The sequence below is a fragment of the Filicampus tigris genome, chromosome 5, assembly GCF_054856515.1.
Source record: "Filicampus tigris isolate MCC_2025a chromosome 5, RoL_Ftig_1.0, whole genome shotgun sequence".
In the NCBI taxonomy this organism is placed as follows: domain Eukaryota; kingdom Metazoa; phylum Chordata; class Actinopteri; order Syngnathiformes; family Syngnathidae; genus Filicampus; species Filicampus tigris.
Window position 1 is genome coordinate 25186332 of NC_141221.1, and position 20301 is coordinate 25206632.

General features: G+C 39.9%; 1 protein-coding gene across 1 annotated transcript in view; it reads right to left on the minus strand.

Moving 5' to 3' along the window:
- Positions 1–15722, minus strand: part of unc5db (unc-5 netrin receptor Db) — a 278526-nt gene extending 262804 nt beyond the window's left edge. Inside the window, exon 1 of the mRNA XM_086030435.1 lies at positions 15346–15722. Coding sequence (XP_085886561.1) covers positions 15346–15430 — 85 coding nt within the window. The 5' untranslated portion in view covers positions 15431–15722. The remainder of the gene's footprint in view (positions 1–15345) is intronic.
- Positions 15723–20301: the final 4579 nt, after the last annotated feature.

The following is a 20301-nucleotide window of genomic DNA, read 5'->3' on the forward strand; positions in this document are numbered from 1 at the left end:
ACCACTTATAAATGCATTGGTGAATTAGGATGGACTATAAAACTGAGCCTTGTTGTCTCTGTAAATTCAAACTTTGTGATACAGCATTATTGGATTTCACGTGTCAAGCGCAGCAGTCATCGACAGGGTTTCAAAATATTATATAAAATTCGAAGTGTCGATGCGGAAATTTCTAATAAACTGTCTTAAACCAATCAAAAATATAGCTTGGACTAAGCATGGAAGAGTCTGATCTCATGATTCTCATATCTGGGCATCTGAGAACGGAAGGTCAAATGTTATGATGATACACGTGTAAACAATGGGAGGCTTCCCACCTGTGTCTACAAGCTAATCCACACGTTCAAAGCCATAACAAGTGTCCTAGTCTTTGATCGTGTAATTAAAAATGTGATAAAGAAAAAGATTGTGCCCCCCCCCCCCCGCCTCCACCAGCAACACCACCACCACCACCATCGCCAGCCCCACACCTACTCCAACTACATACAGTATCTACCTAAATAATGAAAATAAGGAGTTGCCAAATCAGAACAGTACTTGAGAGCCTTGATATTTCTAAAGGCTTTGTATATTCACAATGCATAGACCAAGAGCTGGGCATTCCACCTAGGTGACGGATCGGTCCGTCTATCCGCCTATGACGGACGCCCTTTGTGTAGGCGATAAACGAAAGACGGGAACCTTAAAAAAAATAAATGGAAGCTCATTTTTTCCATCTATGTAATCGTTTATCGATTATTTTCGCAGCAAGGCTTCAATGGTCGCAGTGAAGCTTCCATTTCCCGTTGACCGTGGCCGAGGCTTTTTGACAGCTTCTAGATCCTAAAAGGAGACGCATTTAGTACGGCCGTGGTAAGGCTTCCATGCTACTGTGAGTCTTTCGTTTCAAATCTCGCCCAGTTGTCGATGGAAACGCTAACGAAGGCCCCTTTAAAGCAGAAGTTAACTCAAACATATTTTTTTAAGAATATGCTCTATGCAGGCCCACTACTTGAAATATGGCATTCTGATTAATATTGCGTTTGTGGAATGTGAGTGAAGCAGTAAAATCCACCCGTTTTTAGCCATCTCTGGGGGCGGCCATTGTGTCAGTTCAGTCGACTGAAAATGACATCATAGTTGCTCAGGGCTCAGGTAACGACCAATCACAGTGCACCTGTTTTCTGAAGCTGGGCCATGATTAAAAGCAACTCTGACTGTAATGACGTTTGTGCTATAAGATTTATTTGATTGTTACCGTATTGTTCGGACCACTGGCCACACCATATTATTAGTTGCAATATCAATGAATGGCTCTATTTTAAAATATTTTCAATACAAGGCGCTCTGGGTTGTAAGGCACATTATTTTTGTGAAGCATTCATTGTCTGTTAATTAGTTTATTCCAACTGTACTGTATCTTTATTTGATATATTTAGCACTATTATTCTAGTTTCAGGAAATATCAGGTAGCGCCGTATGTCTCACTTGTTTTTGTTTGCCGTGCATGCAACGAGGGTTGCTTCGAACGGAGGAGGGTAATCCTCTGATAGACAAAAAAGTTTGAACATCACTAGTAAGGCTGGGCAATATATTGTTATTGTATCGAAATCGAGGTATGAACATTCAAGATATTAACATCGAAATTAGGATAATATCAGTCACGTGACCTTGCGACACTTGTGTTGCATGTAAAGCTCACTCCAACCAACCACATTCCTCTTTTCGAGTTAGGCTTTGACCGACAGCTAAATCTAGGCGACGACAATCATCTTGCACAGTTACCTGCAGATAAAATAGGGGAGCTTGTAAAAATGTACGAGCAGCACGCACCTGCCGGTCCATTCAGTTGAATGGGAGTGAGCCTCACCTTTCAATAAATCCACACATTCCTCATGATTATTACCCACGTCCTGTTTCTGTCACGTGTGTTATTGGCTTCAAGCATCTTGTTTGTGAATGAATAAAAAGTCATACAATGCAACACATTGTATGGGAAGTCCCAAGACCCGATCCAGGTTAAATAGTTCATATCACTGGGAGTCCACACATCACATCACCATGCAATAAGAATAAGAATAAGGCCTTTATTGATCCCACAGTGGGGACATTTTCAGCTTTACAGCAGCTTTAATGCATCAATGCATACACAACCATCGTCATGTGCGGGGGTGAGTGGTTAACTTTTTTTTTTTTCAAGCCACACAACACAACCATCAATATTCAGAACCGTTTACCTTTATTAGGGTTGTGCATGGACAAATTGGTACAGAATAACACGCATGCTGCAGTGTACTCACGCAAACACAACAAACACTTCATTTGTAGCATAAAATCATTCATCATTAAAGCCCAGTTGCATTAATGTTGATGGCTGTCAGTAAATTCTAATTAAAAAAACTACACTTTCCACATCCTTTTTGATTGCTATTTTGTTTTTTCTTAAAAAATAAAAAATGCTAGTTTTCACTGAACCCAGAGTGATATTCTCAAATTTTTAGATGTATCTGGCAAAAATATCAATATGAAATTTTGGCTATAATCGCACAGCCCAAATCGCAAGTCAATCTGGTGACTGGTGATTGATTATATTATTACTTTGCCTAATGCTAAATGCTATTTTGGTTGAGCGTTAACAGCTGTAAACAAGTAAATACATTCACCATTAGCTCATTTTTTGTGCAGTTTTGGCAGCTATTGGCAGCTGACTGTGTCGTTTACCTCTCGCGGGTTCGGTGCCATATTATAACACTGGAAATATGACAACAGAAAAGCTGAGCTTGCGTTGCATTAGGACTACATTTCCCATGATTCTTCGATATGGAAGCAGGAAGAAGTTCTATTTCCGGTTTGACATTTTTAGTCAATTATTATAAAAAAAATTTTGAATTTGTGTTTTGTTGTGTTTTTTATTTTATTGAATATCAAGAATGACAATTATGGTTGTCTTAGGAGGATCTGAACTTCATATTATTGAGTTTGCCATTTTATTTGAATATACAATGTGGATTGGAGGATTGGGTTTGGTGAGAGAAATATTCAGGCCCGCCCTGATTTTCCCAGGCCCAACCACTAGCCACGTTCTGGCTCCGCCCCTGGTTATAAGTGCATTTTATGGACTCAAAAATACAGTAGAAGATAACTATAAGATACATTTTTTATAATAATAATTTCCAGTTGAATATATTAGGTAGCGACTTCATTTACATGTACACCGTCATGTTTTCGCGTGCTATGCATTCTGGGAAGATGACGTATAAAGCTTTGGAGGCTTGTGTGGCTGTCAATATTCCCCTTTGAGTGAAATTACATCCAAATGCCAAGAAGTGTGGCATTTTGACTCTTTTTCGCTGATGCTAGTAGTAGTTTGCAATTGTTCTGTTTTGCTCGGCAGAGGGCAGGAATGTGGGCAGCAACCATCCTATGTCAAATACATTTCTACAAAATGTATTAAACTGGAAATTATTTTTGAAAATGTTATCTTAATAGATAAAAGACAACATGTCATTACAGTTGGAATTAATTTTTGTGAAAGAAAAAAAAACTTTTTATCGAAAAAAAATACACAAACGCAATAATGAATTAAGTCACACTGAAAAATTGCAATTGTTTTTTTTGTTTGTGAGTCCAACAGAATTATTATCTGGGTTTAAAAATTGGCTCAGGCCTTAGTGTGTGGAGTTTGCATGTTTTCCCTGTGCTCCATTTCTCTAGGTACTCCAGTTCCCTCCCATGTTCCAAAACTGTGCATATTAAGTTGACTGAATACTCTAAACTGTCTGTAGATGAGCGAGTATGACATGTTTATCAACAGTGTAAGTGCCATGCGACTGACTGGAAACCGGACCTGGGTGCACCATACCTCTTGCCCAAAGTCAATAGAAACTGGCCAGACAGCATCAAAAATAGTCAGCTATGTGAACCGCTGCATCACCAATGCATGGATGATTAGCACTGACTGTTAATCAAAAATAGCTTGAACATAACATTAAGAAAGATTGTTAAAACTCGGTTGCAGACATTTTTTTCTTTTGCTTCTGCCTCGCTCAGTGCCCAAAGATACTTTCACTTTATGTAACATTGACCTGCTTTAAAATTGTGTGAGTCTATCGTGTGGGAAATGTGCAAGTACAGCAAGGCCAAACATAAAGACAAGGTGACATAGAGCTGCCCAGCTTTCTAATGATTAGTAGAGCTGACTACAGCTAGTCTTGTGCACACAAACACTAAAAGATTTCTTTATTATTGAGCTGAGAAGGTAAAAGTGCAGACGACAATACTCGGCCCCCAAAAACTTCAATTCTACTCAGTATCACTTTAAGAAACCACAATTTTCTCAAAACACAAACCAAAATACTTGATGATATACACTCAGTCAGTCAGTGTTAGGGCTGCTCGATTACGATAAAAATATGAATCACGATTGTTTTGGTAATAATTGAAATCATGATTATTCAAACGATTTTTTACTACAAAACAAGAACAGGTTTAAACATGTAAAAATTATTAAGGCAAAATTCTTTGAAACGCTATAATAATTTAAGTTCGTTTTGGACCCAACAACATTTATTAAATTAATTATTTAATTTCATTAAAGTGCAAATGTATACATTAAAGTATGTTTTTTTTGTATAAACAAACGAGTTAACTTGCTATGCACTTATAAATTGCTTGGAGTAAAATGCCAATTTTGACAGAATAACAGACAAGCTTTTCATCTATACATTTCGACCTTTGTCTGGAGCCTTTTTTGTTTTGTTTTATGGTAATATTTACACATAGTAAACAAAGTTAAAGTAATTTGCTTCTGATAAATTCTAAATTTAATATGCTGATTGGGTCAAAGTAATTTAAATGTTGACTGTTACATACTAGTACGTAATCTATACAATACTTCTAAATTACAGTAAGCCATATATAAACTGTATTACAATATAATGACCAATAATATGTTTGCAAATTGCATTTGAAGCAATTCGAAACAAAAATGAACACAAAAAATGTAACTTCATATTATAGACTACACAAGAAATGTAACTTAAGTCACAGTAATAATGTTAAGCATGGTTTCTATTTTTGGTTTCAACGACTGAGATTTGCGTTGCGGACGACGCCAAATCTAACTCGGTGTTTTCTTGCTTTGATGTATCATAACATCATCGTAAACCAAACGATGGTTGAATTTATTAGTTGTGTTGCCGGTGGATGCAGAGACAAGTTGCACTTTATACGTCTTTGCTCGCCGTCTTTCACGGCAAACCCAAAATGTAACCAAATAAACGATTTCGACTTACCTTGCTTGTTTACAAGTCGTTCCTGTGGCGGGTCTTGTGCCATTTTTAGGTCTGTTACTCTGTTAAAACGTTGAGTAGGAGCGTGTGCAGTGTGACTTGCGGGATGCGGGCTGGCTGGCTGGCCAGTTAGCTAGCTAGCTAGCTTAGAGAGGGTGGCGCGGCGGAGTAACTGGTGTGCGCATGCCTCAAAACAACTCAAAATTAGTATTGATAATCTTTTTTTTTCAATTATTCCAATTTTGTTATCGTGGAGTGTAATAATCGAAATCGTAATTGAATTTCGATTAATTGCACAGCCCTAGTAAGTGTTGTGGTTCCCTCGCTTTGACTGTCACGTAGTCAGCGTAAAATCTTCTCCTGATCAATGACTGTGTCAGTGTGAACGGGTGTCTGTATCTACTGTATGTGCCTCGCGATTGACTGAAGAAAGTCCAAGGTGTGGTCAGTTCAAAGACAGAAACAACAGAAGAAAGCCAACAGAAAATGCATGGATGATATTTTGAGTCAAACAAAAAACTTGTCGCAATTGATCCCTCGCTAGGTGCAATCAGAGTACTCATTAACAAGGAAAGAAGTAGGAGTGAAGCAAAAGATGATAAAGCTCATTCTTGGTCTGAAAAGCATAACACACTGGTAATTGCACAGCTCTTATACGAACAACTAGCCCTAACATCAGCCCAATCAACCACCTGTCAGCATGACAGAGTGAAGTTATATACGCCACTACAAAGTACAACCGCAATTATACACGTTTTGTTTTCCGTGTCATTCAAAATTGAGCATGCATACGCATACACGGTTATTCTAAATTTGTAAAATAAGCTCCTTTTGCATTCTGCTGCACCTCGGTATGTCAACCTATAGTCACAAATAGCACAGGCCAATGACTAACATGTACCCGCTAGCGAGGCCATGAGTCCCTCCACATAGGGCAGAAAACAGCAAGCTGGAACTGAATCTGGACAGTCCATTCATCACAACTTGTCCTGAAGCACTGTTCTGTCCCAGTGGGTGTGCTATAGTGCACCATGGATGAAGGGATGAAGACATGTTTGAACAGCTACCCCAAGGCCATGAAAGTGGGTATAGTAACAGCAGAGAACCATTTGGGTTGGCATCCTGTACATCACGGATGAAAAAGTTATGCCAGTGATCTACTGTATGCAATACAGACACGAAGCCAGCACTTAGCAATGCTAAGACGGGCAGAATCACGAAACACGTGTGACTGCTGCTAAAACCTCAATTGACAAAATGAAGCCGAGCAGGTAAAGCGAATTACAACAAATGTTTCTTGGTCGGAACCAGATTACACTAAAAGGAGATTCTAAAGAACAATCCCAGTCATTCAAAAGGCCATTTATTTGAGACGGTCTGACACAGATTACGCCCATGACCGATACATCAAGAAGACATGTTCTTTGATAACATTATTAAATTGTCGCTGGCTTGATAAGAGATGGACTCTTACATGTCTATTAAAAGAAAGTGCAGACCTAGATGCTATCATATAAACTGAACATAGTGAAATGCATGAGTGTGTGGTTACTTTGTACGTACCCGATGGCACACTTCCTCACATGCCTTATGGCAGTGAGAAAGGGGGGGGTTATGGGGTTGCCTATGATAAACTGGCCTAATAAAATACAGCATCTGGTGCATTTGTCTGTATGAAGCAGTACAAGCTTGTGTAATCATGCATTGCCCCCATTTGATCCATAGAAAAGGCTCAATTACTGTGGGAAAACACATATTAGTGATGCTTTTCACCAAAGACTGTTTTTGTTTGTGTTGTTGCTTAAGAGTAACAGCTCCACTGAGAATAATATGGTATTAGCAGAAAAGCATCATCTCAAACACATTTAAGGATCCCTAACATTGACAGACATTTTCTTTTTAAAGGGGAAGTCAACCCAAACATGTTTTTTTCAAGAATATGTTTTATGCAAGCCCACTAATTGAAACAGGGCATTCGGCTAAATATTGAGTTCGTGGAATAAGTGTTAATTCACTTGTTTTTAGTCATCACTGGCGGCGGCCATTTCGTCTTCTGTCGACTGAAAATGACATCACAACTGCTCACAACGACCAATCACGGCTCAGATTCAGGAAACAGGTCAGCCATGATTGGTTGTAGCAGTTGTGATGCCATTTTCAGTCGAAAGAAGACAAAATGGCCACCCCAGAGATGGCTAAAAACGAGTGGATTAACATTTATTCCACAAACACAATATTTATCAGAATGCCCTGTTTCAACTAGTGGGTTTGCATAGAACATATTCTTGAAAAAAATATGTTTGGGTTGACTTCCGCTTTAAATTAGTTTTATTTTTTAGGGGAAATAAGATTATAGATCAATCAGTGCTGATTGATCTATAATTATTTCAAAATACCGGAGAAAAACTGTTTGCATTTAAAATAAAACTGCTCGTAGGAATTTTACCACATAATTCAACATTATTTTGATGATTTAAAAAAAAAAACTTTTAAGGTGAGTAAGAAAGAAGGTAATTATAAGCCATTATAATGTAAAAAACCCTTAAATGTCAGTGAGGATCATAACAATTGTGGATAAGGAATTTGCATTGGACCAAAGTGGTGAACCGACCAATCAGATTCAGCAGATGGAGCTGCATTTTCTAGACTGATCCAATGGCCTTGCACATACGCGGTCCTTTTTCGATCAAACAAGTCAGGCATATTGTTCATCGTTGGAATGGGTCTGTGCTCTATGGAATTCTTGTGTATCTTATGTGGTTTATGCAACCAAAAATGGATTGGTTGACACATTTTGTTTTATTTATTTATTTATGTATTTATTGTCCATCTCTCTCTGCGCAGCCCGGTAACAAATAGCTGAGGGACCGATACCGGACTGCGGACCAGTGGTTGGGGACCACCGTCTTAAAGAATTCAAGCTGTAAGCTAATGATGGTTGTATAATAGCAGCTGCTTGCTGGTGCGATATGTGATTTAAATACATTCCGATTTGTCCACTAATAATTATTACTATTGCAGACTAGTTGACTACCAAAATAGTCGTTTGTGGCAGCCCTGGTGTGTAGAATGTTTTATATCTGCTGTAGGTGGTCACATGGCCAGAAGACCTGAATGACTCCCAGGTCTGAGTGTTGGCTACATTGGGACTCTTAGGTCTTGAGATGTAAAGGTTAAAGCCTTAACATGGCAAAGAAATAATGTAAAGTCAAACCCAGGCCCCAAATGAGTGCAATCCCACATTGCAACTAGCTCAATATGAAAGAGAGGGCTTTACTTTTATTACCATCATTACTACTGTATATCATTTCTGAATGGATGACCATTTAGTTTAATTTAAATGTAAATCTGGGCACTGAACTGCATGCATTGCCACAAATGGTATCCTGATGATTATTATTCATTCTGCAAACAGTATGGACGTCATAGAAACCCTTTCACTTTCTAATTTACGATGGTGGGAAATAATGGATCAACTCAGCCTTTGTCTGTCTTTATTAAAGCTCAACTAGACAAAAACACCTTTTTTGTCTACTGCCAATGAAGAAAGAAAAACCAAGAGCCACAATATGTTGTGTTGTATGACAAATAGATTACAACAGAATGTTCACAGTGATGAATGTCAATTGCTGACTTTAGTAAGACCTGACACAGTCACTTTTTTTTCAAATTCTGACATAAAAATGAAAAGGTCCACTAATTCCACAAGGCAAATGTTTTGATCTCAATATGCGGTTCCTGCTAGTACAACATATTTGCAATACTCTGCAATGCATTACTGCCAGTTCCGAGTGATTTGAATAATCCTGAATCAAATATGAACTCATCGCTATCCCCCACACCTACCGGTAATTGTTTTTCTTACTATGTTCACAATAGTAAGCTTTCATTAAATCAAACAAGCACAAACCAACATTTAACTACCAAATAAGTCCACCTGCAAACTAATCAAATCATTTGACCTGTATCTGCTGCCTTTTTCTAACCAAACTTTCACAAAGCCATTAAAAAGCTTTTCCATGTTTCCTTGTGTTACACAGGAGGAGCCCCATTTGTGACTCATTGCATGCAAACATCACCATTGATCTTTAAAGAGCTTACATCTCACCCAAGTGCAAGCGAGCTTTGTAAGTCCCATTACTGTCAAGCTGCTGTGTTCTATGATCTTTGTGAGGAAAATGTGTTTGTGACACACCTGTTGTGAGTAACAGAAGATATACGGTAGTATGAAAGTAGCATATTGATTATATACAGTAATACAAATCAAAACGCTATACAGTTGACCCCCGCTATTTGCATGTTCCTGAAGAAATGTCATTTTTATTATCTATTGAAAGAAATACGTTTTTTTTTTCATGCAGCTGCAGAATATGAGAGCTCAATGTATTCTTAGCTAATGAATTATAACCCTCCTAAATCAGGGGTTGGCAACCCACGGCTCGGGGCCGCATGTGGCTCTTTCATCCTCGTCTTTCAAAGACACAATGTCAAACATAGCTTAGTTATCTCCCTTTTTATTATTCCAACATGGCTGCCTTTTTATTATTCCATTTACGGTGCAAAAACAGTTCTGTCTTAAGTACACGCAGATCTCCTCATCTTTCTCACAGTCTGCTCATTCCTCTTTGTCACGAGTCACGTGATGCATTCAGGAACCTCGGAAATAACACAATGTAGGAAAACACAAACGTCACCATAATAGAGATAACCCAATTTGTCACAGTCTGTTATTTGTCTCAAAAGCGTGTTCTTCGTAAGTCGAAGTTTTTAACTTCTTTCTTCAGACCTTGTGCAATTTTGGTGATCAACATTCACCTTCATCAGAGACGTTTGACAGCCCTTGACGATGTGTGTCAGCAGGCAGCCGGCGTGATCAGAAAGCACAGCGACACTAAAACTGCGGAAGTCCAAATATGGTCAAATTCATTTTTTTTATGATTGTATAAAAGTATAGCGATTTCAGGTGAGCTGTAAGCTCCCTCCTTGCACCAGCATTGGAGAGATACAGATTCGGTACGCTTGTCTTGGTGTCAATTTTGGCACTCAAAATGGATATCTGGTGCCGGTCGCCAATTTCTTTAAGTTCATGGTGGCCGTAACGAATGTTTAAAAAGCGATGAAATAGTACAAAAAAAGCACCTAAGAGGTCTGTGAGCCAAATATGTTTATGCCAGATGTCATTAATGCTTCATGGCTATTATTAGCACTACGATACACTTCTGCTGGTCATTAATAAATGAAAAAAAGAATTGCCTCTGCCTATGAAGCAATGGGTCACTAGCATGTGAACCAAACTGTTTGAACGGGTTTCAAAAGCATTTCCATTCTCAGCGTTTATGTGTGAATGTAAGTGAGTGCTAACTTGCACAGCGGCAACCAGGCTGACTGACAGAAGAGGCAATGAAGCAGCGTGAGTGAATGTTGATGACGTATGTGAACAAAGCCGCATGTATAGTAAACAACCATTCGTCGAGTGCGAAAAAACTATCCTGTCCATTTTTTTCTCATTGAGCAATAATTTGATTTAGTAATTATCGTGACAGGCATAACGCACAACGCTAAATCACATTTTCACAAATGTTTGATATAGTATACAAAGCCTGTGGTCAAAAACATTAGAAATTTGTATTTACCCACCCTTAATTGTTGTGACACAAACCTGCCTGTATTTAATTTAATTAAACACGACCAGGTAAGAACAAATCAAAAGGAGTGAGATACAGTATTTACAGCACAACCAACGGGTACTAAATTTTAATTTTTCAATCTATCCTTATGTACATTTTAGGATTTATTGATGGTGAAGTGATTGGGTAGTAAATAAAAAGAGAAATAGGAACATTTTTATCAATAGTACAAAGTACAGAGTTCTCTGGTGGCCAGAGGCAACCATGAATGTCAAACAAGTGAAGCCTTATTATTCACAGGAAGTGAAAAAACAGGTCTGGTTTTGGCCATTCACAATAAAAAAAATGCCATTCAAGCTGTGTTGACATTCTTACAGCTCTTTCAGATTATATCCAATTTAGGACTACAGGGGTGAAAATATTGCTTTATTTTCTCCATGGTGTACTGCATTTTGGTCTGAATACAAATAGCTCGAAGTTGCCTTTTTATATGCAGTTCCCTCTCCTTTTTATGGACGATGATTTCAGTATCTGTTCTATTTGAGCCGTCATGTTTAGGGCTGATATAGATTTTCATACAGGGCGCAAGTGAAACATTCACATTAGCACTACGGTGTTGGGCTCGTATTTCCTTCACAATTCTCCAGTGACAAAATGGTTTAATGACTATAGTAATACAGAGTCGTGATAGCGTGATGATAAATGATCAACTCTGCGGCAGCTAGATGACTGCCTGCCTAAAGTTGGGTCCTGCTGTTTCAACAAATTAAAACATCAAACTGGGAGACATATAGGACAGTCCAAGGTTTGGATTAGTGTAGGTGTAACCAATTTACAGTCTTCACATCGTATCTCAGGCTCATTGGGCCAATTACTGGATTACGAAAAACCAGAGGTGAGCATTTTAGTAAAGTTTGCCGTCCATCAGCAGCCTGGGTACCCGTCTGTCAACCGACAATCCCTCTTTTTTTTCAAGACGAACCAAACTGTAATAATTTGTCAGTCAGTCTGTCATGTCATGTCATTTTAACCGCGCTTCCGTCAGTAAACGTTATAGGTCCGCCAGTCCGTTAGTCGTCAATTCAGGGAAAAAAAAAAAAGTCTAATAGATGAAATATCCATCCATTATCTGAACAGATTTAATTAAAATGGAGTGCACTATCTGCATCATACTGTGTCGGCTTGCTGGTCGAACTGCTTTACACTCACATATATTTGACATTTCACATAGCCTACACTTATTTGCCAATCTATTGAACAGTTAAGTGGAAGCCTGCTACCGCTTTAACTCTTAAAAGTTTTACATACCTTAATCAGAATCCCGTGTCACATTGTTGCCAAAGGTACAATCCTGGTGGATTAAAATGCTTCCTAGTCCTTGTGCAAACCAAAATAAAGCAGCCATTGCAATAAATTTTAAATTTTAAAGGTTTTTTTTCCTAATTTGTTTCCTCCTTCTTCCTCTTTCTTTTTGTGTCTTTTAGTGGGTGGCAAACAACTTTTGGTGCATTACTGCCACCTTCTGAAATTGAGTGTGGGGGGGGGGGCTGCAAAATACAATTTCACAACCTCCTAACCCTACTCTTCCCCCCCCAAAAAAATTGACATGTAAACCTTTACTCACAAGAACTTCTCTGTAAAACTATCTCTTTATTCAAAGCTGCTTTATTACCTATTAGACTTAGAGCATAATTTGTTCTTGCCTTACAGCCAGCATAACTCATGATTCTCTCTTTGTTGAATACCCTCACCTACTGTACATACACGGTTAATGCAGTCTACTCCAAGAAGCATGCCGGCAAAACAACACATGCCAGACAGGCGGGTCGCGTTTCTGTCCCTCATCAGCAAAACGAGCGTCCGTCAATGATGGAGTGTAAGGTCTGTCAGGACTTAAGCAGGTTAGTGATGATCACATAGACGGACGAAAATCCACTTCTGTCTGTGCTTAGTCTGCCTTTTTTTTTTTTTAAGTTTCCAATCTATCGTCTAACGTCAGTAAAATGGCCGTCCGTCAGTGACGGACAGACGGACCGGTCTGTCAGTCAGACAGAATGCCCACCTCTGCTAATAAGTAGCTGATTGTATCTTTTTAGTCTCCAAAAGGTATATGTAAGATTTTTTTGATCCTAGGTCTGTTTTGTGCTCGTAAGATTCATGCATCATTCGAATTGTGGAGAATATGTTACATGTATGGTTTGACAAAAGTAATTCAGCATTTACAAGTACAGCAAATAAATCCGAAACTAAATTAGCCTAAATTAGGGGTTATTCCACAAAGTTTAATGGTTATATGTTATGTTATTTGTTATTTACACAGTGAGGCAATGGCCTGTTTTTGCTGTAGACTGAAAACATTTAGGTTTGACATCAAAAGGTTGCATAAAGATACGAGGTTGGAAATGGAAGGAAGGTATTAAGAATTTTTACTGATTTTCATTTTAATGATTCTTGCTTTGAATTGGAAGTAGGCTATTCTACTTTTGTCTCATCATTTGACCTTTTCACCTTTCGGAAGATCTTCATAGCTTTTTTTTCTTTTAAATAATTTTTCTAGATTGTAGGCTTCAATTTTAATACATAATCAGATGAATCAGTTGCACCTGATATTCAAATTTAAATTTCTTTCAGTTACTGATTAAATGATTTTTTATTCAGTCACTATGTTGCCGCTGCTCTATAAGGTTCAAGTCTCAATATGTACTTGACCCGTGCAAAACTTCCTGATGCTTGTTTTCTGTTTTGGCTGTGTGATTTGGGTCATCTAGCTGCACAATGAAGTATCTCCCAATTAGTTTGGTTACATCTTTCTTGAACATGGCAAACAAAATGTTTTTGTAGACTTCTGCGTTCCTTTTGCTATGATTAGTGAGCCCCTTCCAGAAGGAGACATGCAAGCCCAAGCCGTGATGTTACCTCCACTGACTTTCACAGATGAACTGTGTTAGGAATCATGAGCACATCCCCTTTTGTCTCAAAGCTTAAGCCTTTGCATCGTAAGTGTAAAGGTTAATCTTTGTCTCAGTCTATAAAACCTTGTTCCAGTTTATTTGAGGCTTGTCTCTTCTTTTTTGGGCAAATTTCAGTCTGACTTCTGTATTTATCTTGCCAATACGTTATTCTCACTTTCTCGTTCTCTGGTGAATCTTCTAGAGCCCACCGATGTTTTAGGGTATTTTACCTCATTCAAAATCATTATGTTATCGATGGCTGGTGTTACCTTGGTCTACCTGTTCAACATCATTACTTTATGCAGCAGGGGTTGAAATCTTCTTCAGGACATTCCAAATGGTTGCATTGGCTATGGCAAATGTTTGTGCAATGGTTCTGATGGATTTTCCATCTTGTCTCTCCTTCACAATTGCTTTGTTTTCACGTATAGACAACTTTGATTTTAGTTGTAATGTTTGTTACATCTCAAACAAGTGTTGATCTAGTCACCACTGGCAAAATCCAAATCTGACGCTGAGTGTGGAAAAAATCAGCGCTCGTTATTGTTTGACTTTATCTGCAAGGAAAATGGGTGGATTCTAACAAAGGAAGATTTCTTCTAAATTGCATGTCTGGTCCAGGTGTAAATAATGATCAGAATCTATGAATTTGAAATGTTGACCTCGTCTCATATTCGTCTTTTTACCTTGAGTGTTTTCACTCGACAGCAAAAAAAAAAAAAAAAACAAGTGAAAATGTGAAAAATGAGTATTTCAATATTTTTGCAGTGGAGGGTGTAGTTTTTGTCTAATCCCACTCTGTAACAAACCTTGGCAAATTTGCAAAACTAAGCAGCCAGATTTTTCACTAATAACTGACGAACAGGGAACCCGTAGTTCCTCATGGGTATAATTTAAAACTATATTGTTAAATGAAATAACTCACTCTAACATTAATTCTAGTAAATCGACCACACTTGGAAATGAACCAGCTGCCTGTTGCACAGCATGCAGTGCAGATGTGATGGTTTATTAAAAAAAAAACAAAAAAAAAAACAGGTAATAAATTATTATTATTATTATTATTATTATTATTATTATTATTATTATACAAAGATATAATAATAATAACAACCTTAATGATCAATTTTAATAACGGAGGGGAATATGACTGTAATTCGACGCTAGAATGTGGTGAGCATAAATAGTATGTGAACTTCACTGTGTTAGTGACGGCGTGGCCAATCAATAGGAAAACCTCTGCTGCGTATCGGGACACAAAATTCAAACTGGTACATGCAATTAGAGCCTGAGAAAAGAGGGTGAACGACAAAATACACAAGAAAAAAATTGCTGTTGGCTACTTTGTCATATTTGTAGAATCCCGTGTCTTCACACATTTTGCACAAATGTAATGTCGGTGCGTACCCAGGAACGGCACAACTGGGTGGATGATTTTTTCAAAACAGTTACCCGAAGTGTCGATGCAAAGTAGCTACCTTTAGAAATCCTTCTTACCTTTGGAGATGACAGATGACGTGAAATGAACAAAAAGCAGAAGACCCGCCGTATAAAGGTGGCGTCGTTTCTTCAGCGCACCCATGCCGACTCGTAGTGGTCCACAGTTTGGCGAGACTGGCTGTTCACAGGACCTCTGCTGCCCACTTGTGCTGCCTCTTCCGTGCTGGACCAGTCCAGACACCGCAAGTTCCGTCTGTCAAGCCGGCAAGTATAGCGTTTGTCGCTCTGGTTTAAGAGAGATGAGTTTAAGGGCTGAACAGCAGAAGGAAAGAGTAAAAGCATCTTCTCTTCTCTTTGGCTGCGTGTTAGTGCGCAGCGGCTCGGCGTGCGCTTGAAGTTCCACCCCTAAGCATGCTTCACCATCCAGGAACCCGCCTCACGCTAAACCAATGGCAACTGGGGTAGACAGAGAGGAGGATACCGTACGACAAGTGGACCTAATCAATAACCCATCACAGCGCGGGGAAGTCTAACGGCTGTAAATCCGCCGTCTGGGGAATGTGACTCAGCATTGGCCAATTACTTAATTCATAATACATGACAGCTATGTTATCAAGTCTTACATTCAAGATCAGCGCTGTCCATGTAGACATGTAATTGTTTTGTTTGCAAAAAAAAAATAGCATGGGATTGTTAAAAATATATATCACACTGAAATAAATGTTTAATTTTACTTATTAAATAAAATTAAAATTAACAAATGTCCTATACAGACTCAAAGTGTGGTAATCGACAATGGCCCCATCTATTCGCGGGGAGAAGGACTGAAAATCTGAAAAATACTTGATGTCAATTGAAATGCATTGGACATTTTTTATTTTTTTAATGTCTTTAACTCATTCAGTACCAGACCTTTTCAGACACATTGTGAAATGACATAAATGGCATTGGGATAGAATGTGTTCATGTTAGCCCCCCGCCCCCCCCCCCCCAAAATAAATATATATATATATATATTTAAAAAAAACAGATGAACCTCCAATATGCATTTTACATGACCCGCCCTCCCCAAAAAAAAAAGAAAAAAAACGTTTTTTTGAAACATGGACAAGAAATATTGATGAAAAAATATGCAAATAGGTGAATAGGGTGCCGAACTGCGAGTATGCCCAGGTCCACTACAGTCTTGCAGGGGTCACCAACTCTGGTCCTCAAGGGCCCTTAATTATGGCCTATCCTGCATGTTTTCGATGTTTCCCTAAATTCCTAAATTAAATTGATCAGCTCATCAGTAAGCTCTGCAGAAGCCTGATAACAATCATGATCATTTGAATCAGATGTGTTGGAGGAGTAAAATATTTAAAACATGCAAGACAGGGGCACTCGAGGACTGAAGTTGGTGACCCCCTGGTCTATTGTTTATCCTTTTGAACACTTTGTGGGAACATCAAACCCGTCCCCGCAGGCAGGCCAGAGGGGCCCACCCACCAATATGCTTGTGCCCCCATCCCCACTTGAGGCACAGATCCTTACAAATATATATATTTTTTATTTAATGTTTATTTTGATCATGGTATATATTTTTGTGTTGTGAAATATTAATGAGTTTTTTATCACTTCAACAATACAATATAATACAATACAATACAATTGCATTTGTATGGTGCATTTCACAACAGCTAGAGCTGTAACAAAGCACTTTACATACAAACAACGAAATAGCCATAATACAATAAGTGAAGTCAATAAATTAACAGAAAACACTATATACAATAGACACCGGAAAAGAGCCGAAAATTTCAGGTCTTAGGTCGGATCAAAAGCCAGCGAATAGAAATGTGTCTTCAACCGGGTTTTAAAGGTGGACAGAGAGGGGGCTTGCCTAACATCCAATGGAAGGTCATACCAAAGGGAAGGACCAGCAGCCGAAAAGACCCGATCCGCTTTTAGACTCTGCTTAGTCCTCGACACCTCGAGCAGCGCCTGGTCCGCAGACCTGAGGCTGCGGGAAGGTGCGTAGGAGTGGAGGAGCTCGGAGAGGCACACCGGAGTCAGGCCATTTAATAACTTATAGACAAATAGGAGAATCTTAAATTGAACCCTAAAATGCACGGGGAGTGAGTGAAGAGAGGCCAGAATTGGTGTTATGTGCTCCATCTTACGAGCTCCAGTTAGTAGGCGGGCAGCAGCATTTTGAACCAACTAGAGATGTTTGAGAGAGGACTGGCTGACTCCAAAATAACCACAACGATAATCCCACACAAGACCCGCCAAGTGTACAGGACGCTGTGTGTGACGTGGTATTCCCCGATGCTGATTGGCTGCGTTGGTAAGTGTAAAAACTGTAACCTGTGGTGGTGCGAGCTGAGGAGGTAGCCACCCATGGATAGCCAAAGGAGCCAAGACTTGTTTATTTTCCACAGCCTGTTTAATTGGTAGCAAAAAAAAATTAAAAAATTAAAAAAAAAAAAAATATATATATATATATATATATATATATATATATATATATATATATATATATATATATACAAATAAAAGAATCAAGTTTTCAATTGAAATTTTAAAAAAGCACACTAGATTGAGCAGATATTTAAGTGCAACTGAGTTGAATATTGGGTGGAACGGTGGTCGACTGGTTAGCACGTCTGCCTTGCAGTTCAGAGGTCGTGGGTTCGATCCTGGCTCCGGCCTCCCTGTGTGGAGTTTGCATGTTTTCCTTGTGCCTGCGTGGGTTTTCTCCGGGTACTCCGGTTTACTCCCACATTCCAAAAACATGCATGGTCAGTTGATTGGACTCTCTAAATTGCCCCTAGGTGTGATTGTGAGTGCGGATGTTTGTCTCTGTGTGCCCTGCGATTGGCTGGCAACCAATTCAGGGTGTCCCCTGCCTACTGCCCAAAGACAGCTGGGATAGGCTCCAGCACGCCCCGCGACCCTTGTGAGGATAAGTGGCATCAATAGTGGATGGATGGATGAGTTGAATACTGCATATTATGAGGTTAATGCGATATATATGCATACTGCATTAGTATATTCACGTATTAAAGAGAGTGATTGTTTAGGGCTCTTAACGCTGTTAAAATGTCATTAATCCAGAGGCATGTGGAGTGAGGTAGAACAAGGTTCCTTATCAGGCCGTGTGGTAGGATTGTGTTAAACGCTGAACTAAAATCCACAAAGAGAACGCGGGCATGGTTATCTTGTTTCTCCAGGTGGGAGAGTGCTGTGTGCAGTGCTGTGTTCACTGCATCCTCTGTTGATCAGTCTGCCTTGTAGGCAAACTGGTATGGATCTGAGGTGGGGGTTATGAAGGTCATGATGTGCTTCCTAACCAGTTTTTCAAAACACCATCACCACAAGCTTGAGTGCAACCGGCCGATAGTTATTGAGGCTGGTTGCAGTTGGTTTCTTGGGTAGGGGGATGACAGTGGAGGTCTTCAAGCATGATGGGACTGCAGACTGTGTCAGAGACAGGTTGAAAACCTTGGTAAAGATTCCAGCAAGCTGGTCTGCATAGTCTTACTATACCCGCCCTGGGATACCGTCGGGGCCCATTGCTTCTCATGGGTCGACTCCCCTCAGTATGTGTTTCACCTCATGTACCTCCACTGTGAGGGCGGGACTCCTTGTGGTTGCTGGTGGCAGTGTAGCTGCTCCCAGTGGTTCCAACTCGAAAGGGGCAAATAAGAGGTTTATTTTCTTTGCCAGCTCAACATCGCCCTCAACAGCTTTGGTGGCTTGTTTGTAGTTGGTGAGGTGTTGGACCGCCATCCATGCTTGCCTGCTGTTGTTGCTGTCCAAGTGGTTGTTGATCCTCCTCTTAAATTCCACCTTGGCTTTCCTGATGCTTTTCTTCAGGATGGCTTGGGCTACGCTGTAGCAAAGCCTGTCACCAGTTCTGAAGGCGATGTTTCTGTCCTTCAGCAACTGCTTCACCTCTCTGGTCATCCAGGGTTTCTGGTTGGGGTAGACCCGGATGCGTTTTTCCACTGTGACCATGTCCATACAGTTCTTGATGTAACACAGTGCAGTGTCTGTGAATACATCCAGGACCTTGTCCACAAAGATGTTCCAGTCAGTGCTGTTGAAACAGTCCTCCAACTGCTGGGAAGTACCATCTGGCCACGTCCTGATGATCTTAGTGGTGTTGGGGGTGGATTTTCAGAGGGGTGTATAAGCAGGGATTAATTGCAGTGAGATGTGGTCCGAAGTATAAGTGGGTGCAGGTCTGGCCCTGTAGCTCAGCTTGATGTTGCTATAAACCTTGTCCAGTGTGTTGACTCCCCTAGTCGCATACTTTACATGCTGGTGGGGTTTAGGGCGCTCTGATTTTAACTGCACTTGATTAAAATCGCCAGCAATGATGTGCACCGCATCTCGATATTGGTTTTGCTGCAGGATAACGTTGTTATATAATAGCCCAAGGGCTAAGATACCATTAGCATTCGGTGGAATGTAAACAGTTGTTAGCATGACACAAGTAAACCCCAGAGGAAGGTAGAACGGTTGACACTTCACAGTCAGATATTTCAGATCTGGGGAAGAGTGGCTGGCTACAGTCTCTGTATTGCTACCTCAGTCTTTGTAGATGTAAATGCACAACCCTCCTCCTTTGGTCTTACCGGAGTCACCGGTCCTGTCGAAGTGCCGTGTCGTTTAACGTGCCAGCTCAAGAGCCGAGTCTGGGATGGATGAATGTAGCCAGGTTTCATTCGTGATAAAAACGACACAGCAGTGTGTGGTAACGAAGTCCGAGGCTGCCCGTAGTCTCAGCTGATCCATCTGGTTGGTGAGGGATGTTACGTTTGCGAGGAAGAGGCTGGGAAGTGGTTGGTTGTAGGGCCGGTTTTGTAGCCTATCTGCTCAGCATCCCTTCTTCTGCTTCCGGTCCCTACGCCGCGTCCGCTTCCTCCGCTTCCTCCTCGTAGGGAACGTAATCCACCGAGAGCTGGCGTCCCTTGTTAGGAGTTTCGGAATGTTGTATAAGTGATAAAACTCTGCTGAAAAACC